Source organism: Corvus hawaiiensis, chromosome 8 (assembly GCF_020740725.1).
Source record: "Corvus hawaiiensis isolate bCorHaw1 chromosome 8, bCorHaw1.pri.cur, whole genome shotgun sequence".
Classification (NCBI taxonomy): Eukaryota; Metazoa; Chordata; class Aves; order Passeriformes; family Corvidae; genus Corvus; species Corvus hawaiiensis.
This window is the reverse complement of record NC_063220.1, coordinates 8116826-8131685: the sequence shown is the minus strand read 5'-3', so window position 1 is coordinate 8131685 and position 14860 is coordinate 8116826. Positions and strand designations below refer to the sequence as shown.

General features: G+C 38.3%; 1 protein-coding gene across 3 annotated transcripts in view; it reads left to right on the top strand.

Annotated features, from left to right (window-relative positions):
• Positions 1-14860, top strand: part of FHIP2A (FHF complex subunit HOOK interacting protein 2A) — a 34118-nt gene that overhangs the window by 13665 nt on the left and 5593 nt on the right. For 2 of the 3 annotated variants that reach the window (XM_048310618.1, XM_048310620.1), the window contains exons 6-15: positions 1769-1807; positions 3556-3849; positions 4713-4909; positions 6106-6220; positions 6326-6402; positions 6507-6699; positions 7921-8090; positions 8918-9061; positions 10761-10851; positions 12521-12664. In XM_048310618.1, coding sequence (XP_048166575.1) covers positions 1769-1807; positions 3556-3849; positions 4713-4909; positions 6106-6220; positions 6326-6402; positions 6507-6699; positions 7921-8090; positions 8918-9061; positions 10761-10851; positions 12521-12664 — 1464 coding nt within the window. The remainder of the gene's footprint in view (positions 1-1768; positions 1808-3555; positions 3850-4712; positions 4910-6105; positions 6221-6325; positions 6403-6506; positions 6700-7920; positions 8091-8917; positions 9062-10760; positions 10852-12520; positions 12665-14860) is intronic. The other variant, XM_048310619.1, reaches the window with a different exon arrangement.

Here is a 14860-nt window from a genome sequence, read left to right as displayed (position 1 = left end):
TTACAAGCTTTCCACAAACAAGATCTGTGACAGTAAAGGCTGCTAAACTGCAGAAAGATGTTATTTTCCATTAGGTATGTGATTATCATTTGCATGTCAGTAGTAAAGCATCCATCTTGAGTTTATTTTTACCTTAATTAAGAATTATCCTGATTGCCATTGTATCCACTGTAGTTGCAGAAGCAGCAGAAATGGTGTAAGGATTGAAAGGTAATGTTTAAACATTAGAAGCACTCAGAAGCAAAATACTGCATGTATTACGTGCAAAATATGGTAGAATTCTAAACTGGTATTACTTTTAGTGTTGTTTGTGTGAGTTCTATGGTTTAGGACTCTTGTACTCAAATAGTGCCCTTTCAGTCAAACCTGAGAACCCCAGTCATAAGAACCACAAGTGTTTCGTCCCACACTACTAGTGTTCTTCCCCAAAATAGCAAGATTCCAATATTAAAAAACAGACAAGGAGAAACAGGTTATTTCAAGTTTCAAAAGGATTTCTAGTTTCACAAAATTCTGGCTGTGGAGTTCAGGCAAGCTGGCAAACATTTCTTGTAGCTCCTGTTTCCTTCACAGCATTATTCTACATGTTGTAGCCCAAAGCATTTGTCTTCACAACTTGTGATGGTTGTTTTCAGATGGGGTATGTGGGGTGCAGAATTGTGCTTCATTAGAATTGAATATTCTGGTTGTTCACGTTTGGCCTCTTAGAGGTGCTATTGTTGTGACTTGATCACTGTTTCAAATGCATGAAAGGGTAAATTTACAGAATTCTGTGTGGCATTTCTCTCTCAAATCTCCAACACTTAGAAGATGAAATGCAGATGGATCTCTCCAAAGGGTGTTTGTATCTGTTAATTTTGCTTCCTTCTTTGTCTGTTTCTGATCAGTTTATACAGGATTTTATGAACATAAAAAACTGAGTGTGTACAAACCGAGAATTTCCTTTCTATGATTCCATTCCAAATAGTATATTGATAGAATGCTCTTTTATGTCTTAAATTTTATATATAAATGAATAAATATATAGATATAAAATTATATTTTAGTAAAATCTTTCACCTATATTGCTTAACCAGTAAGGCTACATGGCATAACTGTATTACTCTGGCAAGTTATGTCTGTTGTGGAAATAAGAACTTGAAGAACTTCATTCTACTTTTTTAAATCTTTAAAATCCCTGTACTAATTTTATTTTGACATTAATGTATGTTTTTTTTAAAACTGATTTTCCTAGTTCTTGTGCAGAGAGAAAGAATATACACTGTAATATTTGACTTACCACCTCTAACTCAGGCATATTTTAGGCTAAACTTCCCTCATCTCATCCCATCTTAGGTGAGAGACTCCTTGCAACTGATTGTTTCGTGCAAAGGGACACTTAATTCTCTGTGCTTCAATTTCTCCTCTTGAGACCTTAATAAAGTTCTAATATAGTAGCTAAAAAGTTGTACCTTCATTTTATAAAATGAACAGTAGTTTCACTATTCACTTCTACTTTCAGTACTGCAAATTATCAACTTCCTATTTCTCACCACAAATTAAGTAGAGATTCTCATAAGCTGTGATATCACTTGATTTTTTTCGTAGAACTCCTTTTAAATCCCTCAGAACTTAGATATGGCATCATCCACCATAGATTTTGAAACTGATGGGTTACATATCATGAAAATACAGAATTTTATATTGTCTGCTCTCTGTTAATGTTGAATCTACGAGTACTTTGTTTAGAAAGCATTGAATATGTGTTTTATGTAACCTTTTCTATTAGGTCATTCAGGATCCTGTTTTGCACCTTTGCAGGAGGCAGGTGAGCAGCTGAGCTGCAGAATTGCATGATTAGACAATAGGAATCTTAAATACACACAAAAACTCTGCCTGTGTGTTGTTCAATGGACAAACTGCTTTGTGTCACCTGCCAATGTAAGAATAATGAGCTGTGGACACATTTCTAGGGGCATTCATATATTTATATATGTTAGTTCTCCCATCAATGCCTTAGCTAAATAAACAATGGCCTTTCAAATTGTAGAAGAATCCAGACATGAAGTAATAGAGTGTTTTACAGAATATTGCCCAGTTTTGGAAAAAAAAAAGCTTTTCCCTTTAACAGCCCTGCCTGCTGCTTGAGTGGTGCGAGCAACAGTGTAAAATCCAGGACCGAAATGCTGTTCCAGCCTTTATGTGCAAGGATCACCATTGTGATTCAGATATTTCTGTGTACTGATGTAGTAGGTGGGACAATACTGGAGGACTGTAGAAGCTTTAGGGACAGACAGTCGGTTCAGACAGACACGTTTTTGTTGCTTTGCCAGCCTTGCACTTTTTACACTGTCAAAAAAAATAAACATATATTAAAGCAGTAATTTTTCTACTGCATTCAGATATCATCCTTATTTTATAGCATGCAGTGTGCTGCTTTTACCACTGGTTTGCACCTCTGGGGAATTGGTTCTGTGAGTGTATCACAATGCTCCGTGCCAATTCCCCACAATGAATGCACGGCACTCAAACAAGTGTTCCCAGCAGCTCTCCAGTTTGCTGCCTGACTCTCATGTACTCAGTCCCTGCTGGTTTGTCTGTACTAAAACCCATTAACCCCAAATGGTTAGTCTTTTAAATTATTAATGCTTGAGATATATTTGTAATAATTTTGGTGTTATCATAGAGAAGGGAACCGTTTGGATTTATAATCTCGCTACAGTTCTCACTTGAAAGAAGTGTCTTATGCTGCATTCTAATTTATGATTCCAATAAAGTATTCTTCACCTGTGCTTGTGCCAGAAGAACACTGAATTCTTGCCTTTCTGTGAGTTTCTTGGTGGTATCACAGAGCACAAATTTAAATGTCTTTTTATGTTCTGGAGACAGATTTATGGGAAGACAGATGGGTTGCCTTTTTCCAGGCAAAGTAGAGATTATTTGGAGCTTCTGAGAAGGTTCTCTGCAACCTCTTAGAGTATCCAGTGTCCAGTGCTAACTTCTATTATCTTCTCTCCATTCAATCTACTCAATTTTTTCTTCCTGAGAAAACATAATTTGAGAGTACTCTGCTGTCAGAAAAGGTGTTTCTTTCCCCTTCCTGTTGAAGGTAAAATCTCAAGAAATTTAGAATTAATTTACTTGTGTGATTCCAGCTGGAAATAGTGTTTCAGACATTAGATGCATGTAAGGCCTTGACACAGAAAGGAATGTTTTATAATAAATGCTAAGTTCTAATGGTGCACCCAGAAGGTAAATTAAAAACTTCTATCAAATTGTGGGCAAATCAAGTGAATATGTGCCTTCAGTGGTGAAAGAAAAAGCTGCTCTCCTTTTGTAAATGGTATATTCAGCCCTGAAGCAAAATGTGTAGGGCTTAAGAGAAATTTAAACAGATTTAAAAGTGTCCTAGGTTTATAAAGCACCCACGCTCCCACAGCCCTTTAGGTTTTACATGGTTACTGTATCCAGCCTTGAGTATTTCAAATGTTGATGTTAAAAAAAATGCTTTTAGTAAACTCCTGCTTCAGGATGAACAGAAATTTCAGCTGTATAATTCAAAAAAATGCTTTGCAGAGTAAGTTAAAAGCAATGGCTTTCCAAGGATCAGCAAGTGTAATCACAGAAGACATGATAAAAGACCAAGAGTCCCTGCCAACAGACACGGGGCAGCCTGGCCAGCCTGAGGAAATGCCCGGTGCTGCCGGAGCGGAGCGCATGGAGAAGGAGGATGAGCTCCCACAACAAGCAGATGATCTCTCTTTCAGTCTGGATGAACTCAATGTCACATCACCACCTGAGTCCTCCACTGCTTGTCCAAATCAAGACTATAATTTAGTGAATTCTCTACTAAACCTCACTAAAAGTCCTGTGAGTTGTTTTTTGGATTTTGGGGTTTTTTCCACTTAGTATGATAAAATGAAATAGTTGGATGCTGGGTGAAGTGGGCAGAGGGAGTGAATAAATGCACTGTATTTTAGCTATAAAAAGTGAAATGAGGGGTTTTGCAGGCACTTTTTGTAAATTGGCAATTTTCTTTGCAAATTCAGATTGAAGTAAAAATGCTATTTTAGAAAATTAATACTAAGCTTGTTGATGGTAATCTAAGTGGGTTTTTTAAGACATTTGTATAGGGTGCTGTATGTTTCACAGAAAAGACACATAGGATAATCAGAAGGCTAAATATATCACAAAAGACTATTTTTAAAACTACTTTCAGTTGTTCTGACATAACCAAATGCACTCTCTTTGTAATGGCACTGGGCTATCTCTAGGGGTGTGTTCTCATTTTAAAAAGCCTGCTGTATGTTTTACCCAGCTTCGTCCTCAAATTCAGACTTAGATTCTTTCAGAAAATTTAGAGGAGGTTTGGGTAAGCCTGTAATTGCTACAGCAATGCTGAGAGCAGAAAACCAAGTCTACCATTGTACCTTGTTATTGTTACATGATTAGTTTACAGGATTTAGTATCTTGGTCTCAAGCTGACCTAGAGCTTTAGTTCTGTCAGCTGGAAGGTTGCAGCTGGCATTCTTAGTATTTGACACAAAATCAGGTGAGATTCTTTATTTTGTAACATCCAGATTCACAAGAGTGAATGACTGAAAAGGCAACAAAAATAAGTGCATTCACTCACTGTGGGGGAATGGAGAGGTTTTACTTGGGAGGTGTTTGCTTCTTGATTTCCACTGAGCTTCATTCACCCTCTGATTAATTCTTCCATGCCCTTCTGCCAGGACGGCCGGATAGCAGTGAAGGCCTGTGAAGGCCTCATGCTTTTGGTGAGTTTGCCAGAACCAGCAGCTGCCAAGTGCCTGACTCAAAGCACTTGTTTATGTGAATTGTTGACAGACAGGCTGGCCACCCTCTACAAAGCCTTGCCTCAGTCACTGGATCCCTTAGACATTGAAACAGTGGAGGCAATTAACTGGGGGTAAGAATTTTATTTTTGTATTTAATACCCAAAGTGACTTTACAACTTTCCCTGAAACTAATTTGATAGGTAGATAATGTGTTTAAAATATTCCCCTCCACACATGCTGAAGCCTCGAGGGCAGAGCTGAGATACAGCTGCAGCACAGTCATTCACTTCGGGTGTCCAGTGTACCTGTGATTTCTGACATGGGGCCGGGTTTGCCTGCCAGTCCCTGGCAGAGATTCCTCAGGGGGCAAGTTCTTCCACTGAATTACGTCAGCAGTTTGTAGTGGTGTCACTGTAGTATCAGGTATGGATTATATTCTCATGCAGATGTCACGGATTTAGGAAGTACAAACTTTTCACTGTACACAGTGGGCATTGTAAACTGCTGCGGGGGGCAGGAAGGGTCCATTTGATAACAGGCAGTTGTTGCAAAATTTTTGCAGCAAAAAAGAAGAAGGAAAGAGTTACGGCATAAGTCATCAGCATGAAGCAAAAGATACATGCCTGTTACCTTAACTGCTTGTAATTCAGATTCTTAAAACATTTGTCTTCCCCACTCTGCTTTCATTATTAGGAATTGCTCCTGATCTGTTAGGACCGAGACAAAAGTAGGTATTTGCAAAATGCCTAGGAAAATTTCTGGTGGTTGGAGTTTGAAATTAGAAGGGGAAAACCCACAGCTTTGAATTGTGGGATAAATAAATATTGGAGTTTTTTACCAAAGAAAGAAGGTGGTGTATTTGTTATTCCTTAGAGCCCTTAAATTGAGATAGATGTTTCTTTCTGAAAGATTCAGTCTAGTTCAGGTATACACTGTGTGGTTTTGGTCGACTTGCCTGAGGTCGCTTACAGAGTAGAGAAGAACAATTGCCTTCATTTTATGGTTCTGTGACTACAGGAGTTACTGATTCAGTTCCTGTGGTCTGTGTTTCCTGGGAGGACAGACTTGGTGATTGGTTTTCCCTTCTGACTCCAAAACACTTAACCAGAGTTCCTGTGCTGTACATTCTGTGTATCCTTTAGCATGCACTGAATACCTGTGTAATGATGGCACTGCCAGATCCACAGAGACCAGCAGAAAAGCTTTTTTAATGTTCCCTTCATTACAAGTAGGTCATTAATTATTCTGTTAGGTTCAATAAGAATGAAGTCCAAGATTCTTCAATTACTTGTAGACTAAACAAATATTTCTTCTCTGTGTTCTCTAGTTTGGATTCCTATAGTCACAAAGAAGATGCATCTGCTTTTCCAGGGAAAAGAGCATTGATTTCATTTCTTTCTTGGTTTGACTACTGTGATCAGCTCATCAAAGAAGCACAAAAGGTTTGACGTGTGTTCAGATGATACAAATATATTCAGCAAATAAGTAGTTCCAGTTGTTTCTTAGCTTCTGAATTTGAGACACACCATTTTGTACTTTTGTTTCAGACAACTGCTGTTGCTATGGCAAAAGCTGTGCGGGAACGATTCTTCATTGATGTTATGGAACCTCAGCTGATGCAAACGTGAGTAGCATCCTACAAGACACAGCAGAACAGAATCTGAATCAAGCTGATTTTTTTGGGGGCAGAAATCCACTCCATATCTGATATGAAAATGTTTTGTTCAGTTCAGAGATCGGAATCCTCACATCAACTGCACTATTGCACCGCATTGTTCGTCAGGTGACTTCAGATGTCCTGCTGCAGGAACTGGTGTATTTTATTCTTGGAGAGCACAGAGAGCCAGAAACACTGACAGACATCAACAGGCACCCATTGCGACACAGGTTGATCGAGCACTGTGATCACATTTCTGATGAGGTGAGAAGTGATCTGATACAGGAATGTCTGCTGGCCAGTTCTGGAGTGTGGAGAGTCTGCAAAGACACTGTCGGGAGGACTTTTCATATTTGTGTCACGTAATGTTTTTTGCCAAGAAAGAGAATTCTGACTCCCAGCTTTACAAATTCCCTTTAGAAAATGAAGCTGTTTTCTCCACTAAGCATATTTCTTTTTACTTTGCTAAAGATTCTTTGGTGAATTTGCATGCTCACTATGCATATCCAGTTACGACTTGCTCATCTGTAAGATAGAATGAACTGAGTTTTTGTAATTGTGTTTTAATTTGTGCTTTATATTGTGTTGCTGTTATTTTCCATGTTGAGTCAATTCTGTCTTATTATCATATAAGATACAGATAAAAATTTGGGGTTTATATGAACTAAGTGTGGTTGGAGAATATATGCAATGCCAATTAAAAGATGATGTTATAACTTTAAGCTCTGTACATACAGTAAGCATAGTTAAAATAATTTACTTCAGTAAAATCCCTCCTCAGAAGCTGCTTGTTTCACATTTTCCATTAAACAACCTCAACCCTCTACTTTTTCAAATAGAAACCAAGCTTGCCTGAAAGACAGATCTGTGCTTTGTCATATCAGTTTTTTCAGTATGCTTACCTGCTCACCCTGTCAGAATGAGTTTTCTCTGTAAATTAGTTATCTTTGCAAAGCTAAGCACTCTCAAGCAGTCTTGAAAAATTCTTTGTATTGCTTCAAGTCAGTGTTCTTTTAAAAGCCTACATGACATCTCTCTGTAAAAATCTTAGCCTATAGATCTAGTCGCAATATCCCAGTATTACTTTCTTTTATTCTGGGTGTTTATTACTAACTTTTAAGTCCTATTGTGTGTCTCATTTGCACAATGATAACCATCTTCCAGCATGGATCTGACTGTAAAACAGTAAGCTAAATTTTGAGTTCTCTGTATGTTCTTGGCATTTTTGACAGTTTTCAGAACAGTTTTTGTTTTACAGAAAAAAAAAATACATTCCCATATTGATTTTCAAATATTTATGAACTCTTCATCCATGTTTATACCACATGTAGCATCACAATTTCCTAATTTTTCTTATGATTTTTGTTACCTTCCATAATGTCAATAAGTGCTTGCAATGTTCTAGGATGGACAAAGCAGATGAAAGGCAAAAAGCACAGGGCAGCAGTGCATAAGTTTCTTGAACTTTTACTCTTTCTATTGCAGATCAGCATAATGACTTTACGAATGTTTGAGCACCTTTTGCAAAAACCCAATGAGCACATTCTTTATAATTTGGTTCTGAGAAATTTGGAAGAAAGAAACTACATGGAATACAAGCCTCTCTGTCAAGAAGATAAAGATGTGGTAGAGAATGGACAGATTGCTGGAGCAGTGTAAGTTTCATTTTTAAGGGAAGTTTTCACAACAGCAAAGTTGGATCCTTATTTTTAGAACAAAATGGGTTTTTTTTTTACCAGTAATTGAAAGAAAAGTGAGCCTGGAGAGCACTTGAGTGCTCTATGTATTCATCCATATCCGTAAAGTGATGCAGAAATTCCTACATCAGCAACTTATGGAAACTCTTAGAACAGGAACAGAAAATCTAAAATTACCACAAAGCTCTTTCCAGAACAATAGACACTCAGAAGTCTTCATGTCTCAATTTATTTATACATCTACCTAGCTGAAATCTATGCATACTTTATTGCAATAAAATGAATAATATTCTTGAAGTGAGAATATTCTTGAAGTCGGTCACTTCAGTGTCTTGCTTACATTTATGTTCCTAGTCATTTTTGATGGAAGAATATTTCTGAAGCACTACATAAAATCCTTTTAAATATGCTAGGTCTGACTCTTGTAACTCAATAGGACAGGTAAGGACTGGCCACACAAACTGTTTTAGTCATCTAGAATAATTTAAATATGTCCTGGAGTATAGCTCTCATGTGAAAAATGTAGCTAAGAAGTTTTTAAGTGACCTGATGCAGTAATTTTGTACAAGTCAAAAATGTCTAGTCTGTTGTTCAGATTGTTGGGTATTTGCAAAGGTTGGTATTTCTGCATATTAATTAGGTAATACAATGTGGATATTGCAATGTTCTGGAAAACATCCTTGTTGTTCAGAGAAGGAAAACAGCCTGCCTTGTGACCCAGAGATTTTCCTGCCTTCCATAACATTCTGTCAATGATTATGTTTTTGTCTAATGTAATTTCACAGAGATCTGGAGGAAGATCCATTATTTACTGATCTGTCTCCAGATAACACATTGTCAGCTCAGGAGTGGCTCAGTGCTTCTCCACCTGTCAGTCCAGAACATCCAAAAAACGATGGGAAGACTGAAGTTCATAAAATTGTAAATAGGTGAGTTGAAACAAAGACTTAAGGAAATGTCTGAATGTGTGGGTGTCTGCACACACTGTGCAAATTAAATGTGTACTCTGTAATGGATGTTATTCTGTGCCAGCTGGGAAAATTACTCCACAGAAGGAAATTATGTGGCATTTTATCAGAAAGCTACTTCTGAAAGATTAGAACTTGCATTAATTCAACATAAATGAGAAAAACAGAAGAACTTAGCAGCTAATGGTTGAATACTCAGAATTCAGGATGAAAGCCTTGTTGGCTATAAAAGTTGCTTTTCGCAGAAATATTTGCTGTACTTAAAATGCTGTTACAGGACTTGACCTTCCTGGACAAGTCTGGGGAGTCTTGCCATAAGCCTTCCAGGGGGAAAAAACCCTCAAACTTCCTTAGAACTTCAAAGTTCTTTAAACACATAAATAAAAGTAAATAAATGCCATGCTAGAGATAACCTTCTGTTCCCTGAAAATCGTGGCATCTGTGTTACCTGTGACATACCTCAGTGCCTGTTGCACTCACTGCAAATTGGATATCACAAAGAGGACAAGCTCTGCTCTAAGCAACTTAGTGATGGTAATTCTCTTAGGAACTAATATTAGGACGAGGGCTGTTTGCTCTGTTAAGACTTGGTAGCAGAGCAGCACTGGTGTGTCAGTGCTGACCTATCTGCTTGCCCAGAAATAATCAGAGGTGTTAGCCAAAGGAAGCAAGCAGCCCAAGGACAGCCAGGACAGAGTGGCACCATCACTTCTTGCCTTCTTTCCCCCAGTATCACTATTTATAGTTTATGGTGGACGTGGTTTGGAGCAAAGACACAAAGAACACTCTCCTAAATTCACCTCTTTTAATCTCCATCAGGGAATAAAAATGTTTTCTGATTTGCAGTGTTCTGCAAATTTGTATTTTTTGAGATAAGATGAGCTCCACATGAAAAGTCAGCTACTGCATATTTCTGCATGTAAATTCTACAGGAGTGTCCAGCAGTTCTTGGGGTATGGTGAAGGCTGAAATTTGGAATCAGGTTCCAAAGACTGGGTTTTATTTTGCTGTCTAGAAATTTCAGTGGGTTTAATTTACATGTTTTAAAGTTATTAGTATTATTCAGAATTTCCTAATGCATTTTAGGTCAGACATTTCTGAAGTAATAAGGACATAGAGTATTTGACTACACACCTGGCAAAGGCAATTATAGTTGTAACTGGGACATTTATATGCAAATACTCCTCTGTGTCTTAGATGTTCATTTTTTTGCCACAACAAACCAGTAAATAAAACTATCTGTGAAGTAGGTTAACTGTAATTCTTCTTCTCTTTTGGCTCGTTTATTCCTAAGTATATTTTGTTTTAGCTCTAGTAAGATGGAGTCTGACCTTTCGCAAATACTTGACCTATTTATGAATATTCCCTATTTATGAATATTCTGTCTGCTGATTCTCAGAAAATGCTTCCACTGATGACTTTACCTCTAGTGCCAGATACAAAACTCAAAAACAATACATCTTTTTATTGCAAACCATAGTTGGAATAGATAGGCTTAAATAGATTTTGTGTTCTCTGTTCTTCACATAAAGTTATGGTGAGTCCGTGGATTAATTGGCCAGACAGTTCAGCATTGTGTGTACAGTGTTACAGATGATGGGAAAATATTGATCTGGTGCTCTGTGGAATATAGTCATTAATGTACTTTTTCTCTCTTCAGTTTTCTCTGTCTTGTACCTGATGAAGCAAAGTCATCATACCATGTGGAGGGTACAGGTTATGATACTTACCTCAGAGATGCCCACAGACAAGTAAGTCAGTGAACTCTTCCTTTGTCCTTGAGAATTTGAAATGCTGGTGAGAATATACAAATGGTTCTGTAAATAGTCCTATTAAATGCATCTTTTGGTAATGGAAGATGGGAAAATTCAATTTTCGTTTTTAATGAAAACTTACCTTTGGAGATCTTTCAATGATGAATTCACCTTGTATTGCTCTGGTGGGAATAATGGATGACATTAAATGCATTAATATTCATATAACAAATACAGTGAGAGAAAACCTGAACTGCAGATAGATTCTTAATTTGCTTCTGCATTTATCTGCATTCTCTTGGAGAATTGCCTGCCAAGCTGTTTGAAAGAACTAAAGAGAAATTAAAATGCTGCATAGGAGTTATGCAATCTGGGACTTTGCAAATAAAGGCTCATCACAGGGAATGCACAGCCTAAGGCATTCAGGTTTGAAGTTGGGAGGTTGGGTAGGCTGGGAAAGCTTTATGATTTACTGTTTAGAAATAAATGCAAGTTTTGCTTTTATAAACATAAAGTTTCCTTGGTCAGAGGACAGTCACTGTTGCAGCTTTCTTATTGAAACCCTGTGAATTTTCTAGAATAGCAAAATTTATGCAAAGGAGCAGAGTAACTGAGAGCTGTACTTAGTAGGTAATTCAAAAATTCCATAACCTTGGAATTACGTTATCAGCTGCTGCTTCATCTGTAGTCTCACCTGAAAAGAAAGGGAATAGAAAATAGAGAATAAGGAAACAAAGGTTGATGTAAAATTCCCCTATGTTCTATTCTTGGATGCTAGAAACCACTTATCATCTTTGTCTTTCTTTTATGCCTTGGGAAAAAGAGTGTACTGGGACTTATTAGAGAGCAGAATTGGTTTCTGTCACTTCCTGACGATGATATGGCTACTGTTAAAATATTTCCCCCCTAAGAGTAGCCCTGCCTGTTGCTGTTACTACATCCAAATAGCTGTTCTGCTTCCTTATTTCTATTCCTGGAAGCCTGCACAAGCAAGTAAGCTACAATCAATGCAGAATTTCTTAGTTTGTTTTCTTTTGCTTCTGTTTCTTCCTGTGTTCCTTATTTTCTCTGCTGTAATTTGTGCTCCTTTCAAGGTGTAATTCCTTGCAAGTGAGACATCAGGCAGCACACAGCAAATATAGGGCAAGGTAGAGAAAGCCAGGGGTGTTAGGAAACAAAGAGAGGGAAGAGGAAGCCCTGAAACGCTTTTAGTTTGCATGTTCTACATATACACGTGCCCTTCCTGTCCTGGGAATTAGGAAGCAGAATGGTTTGGATAGCAAGATCAGCTACACATAATGCAGTGGAAGTATGTTAATGTACTCTCAAGAAGATGTATAAGAATGCAATTCCTGCTTCAGAAGAACCCTGATTCAGATGTGTAGTGTTGGCTTTGCTTTGTGTTTTGGCCCCAGCTGCTTTTTGGGAGCTCTGTTCTCCACTCACTGTTTCTCAAACTACCCTAGTAGCAGGAATGTCCCCAGGAAAATGAGGTGCCTGCTGATAGTGTTTTTACTGATAGTGTTTACTGTAGAATGACTGATCTTTCTGAGCATAGCTTTATCATTTAGGTACGGATTATGGTTTTAAGGTGTATGGACTGTCAGAGGAAATGAAAAGGGTTCCATGGAGATTAAAGTCTGTTTTCCTCATGACTTTTTTGTAGTTCCGGGATTATTGTGTCATTTGCTTGCGGTGGGAGTGGCCCGGATCTCCCAGACCTTTGGAAAAGTGCAATTTAGAAGCGTCATTTTTTGAAGGACACTTCCTGAAAGTCCTGTTTGAAAGAATGGGCAGGATTCTTGATCAGGTAAGAAAAAACAAGTTAAGAATTCCATTTCTGATACTTTTATCACTTGTAAAGCGCTGATCTCCATCAGGTCCTGGGGATTCCCATCACTTTCTAGTATAGTGTCATATTATTGTGCAATGTCCCATTTCCTGGTCATAAGCAGGACAAGAGCCACTTGCACAAATAAATGCACTGGGAACATGTGCAGGAAGCCAGGAGTAGCCTCTAGGTCAGCTCTGTGAGTGTTCCTGGGAACATTCTGATATGAATCTGTGATATCAGAAGGCTTTGCAGAGGTGGTAGCTCTCACTAACCTCGTTTCTGACAGAAGATAGCTCAGGCACACAAGTGAAGTAACTGGTTTCAAATACCTCAGGTACTAGACACTACCTTCTTCTTCCTGCTGATATTACAAATTTCTGTAGAACTGACTGTACTCTAAGAATTTTTTTTTAATTTCCTGAACTGTAAAATTTTCTGGGTTTAATCTTTTTAGCTACAGCGAATTTTTTTAGGATTTATCTGATATGGGGCCATTTTACTGAGTCTGCTGACATATGGACAGAAATAAAAGCTCTGTGTGAAGAAGCAGCTTTCTTTAATGCTCTCAATTAGTTGGAATCACAACAGCTATCTGTCTGAACAATGCAGCACGTGTTACTCCTTTGTTTCCTTCTCCTCTTGTGAACACCAGATAATGCTCATGCCTTCAAAGCTTCCTAATGAATTGGCTGACTCAAACAGCTCTAAAGACCTTCTCCTACAGTGCAGCTAGGTAGGCAGTGAATGGATTTATGGAAGGAATTTTTGTCTCTCTGCAGAGTAGCTCTGCTATAATAACTCAAAATGTAGTGATCTCTTTTACCTGTAACGTCTGTGGTCCAGGGGCTGAAAGCTTCGTTTGTTAGGAGATTGGGATGAATCTATTGCTGGAGTGCCAAGTACAGAAATAACTTCCACTGACTGGAAGAAATAAGTGCTTTCATTTCAGAAGATTTATGAGGCAACTTTGCAATGCAACAGTGTGTGGTAACAAATTCAAGAATAAGATACCTAAATATTACTTATGTGTACACATGTAGTCAGTGGAAATTTAGTCAGAGCAGTCCCAGTAGTCCCTGGGGCTCCTAGGCTGACAGGCAAGCAGGTGTCTCTTTTAGTGCAGAGTGAATTACCAGCTCTGTTTCCTGGACTGTGTGAAAGCCTGACTCAGGTGCCTGAGCTCAGGTATTTGTTGCCATTTTTGCGATGCCCAGGATATTCCCAGAAGTTTGTGTTTCCAACACAGATCTTGCAGAATCCACCCTCTGTGGAACCATCAAGAGACCAGCAGATGCTTGGGAGCATCTGAGATGGCAGGAGATGTTTGTGTGTGGGCAGGTGTATCAAGTGTCAGATCTCTGTTGAGTCACCTAATGAGAGCTTAGACATATAGACATGGCTAAATATATCTGTCTTAATCTGAGGCTGAATTAATCCAAATCTTCCAGACCTGAAAAGGGGAAGATTCTGTTCCCTAATTCTTCAGTGGGATGCTAACTTGAGAGCATAAAGATGAGAATTTGAGGTCATTAAATCCTCCTCTTTTAGGTGTGATTATGCCAGTGAAAGTGTTACTGCCAATATGCAGTTAGAGGTTGAATGAGGCTCCTGTAATCCACTTAGATCAACAAGAGGTGTACCAAAGGAATGTCTGTCCCTGTGTTGTCAACCTAGTCTGTTCTGCCGCTGAAGAAATGGAAGGAAATTCTACTCGTTTGCAAATTCTGAGCTGAAGAATTAAAATGTCAGCTTGTTTTCACTGAAAGACGAGAAAATCAAAGATGGAAAAAAAGTTTTGGAACATAAAGAAGCCATGGTGAAAATGCTTGCTTTTATGGAAATAAGTTTCTTACTAGAATGAGCAAATCTTTTAAACTAGGCACTATTTTTTTCCGAGAAGATCAGGTACTATTTTTTTCCTTATGACAGATAAGCATTTTCCAGCATCTGACAGTGTTGCCTCTCCCATTTAGTTAATTTGGGGAAGGGAGGTAGACAAGAAGCTCAGCATTTCCTGCTGCTTTCCCACTCCAGGACTGGTCTGTAGGTTGCTGCCACAAGATGGCCAAGCCTTCTGCAACGGTTCTTTCCCAGAAAAAAATAAAGGAGAAGAGAAATAACGTGTTAGCTGTAAACATGGATTTGTCTCTGGCAATTTCCTGAGCTCGTACA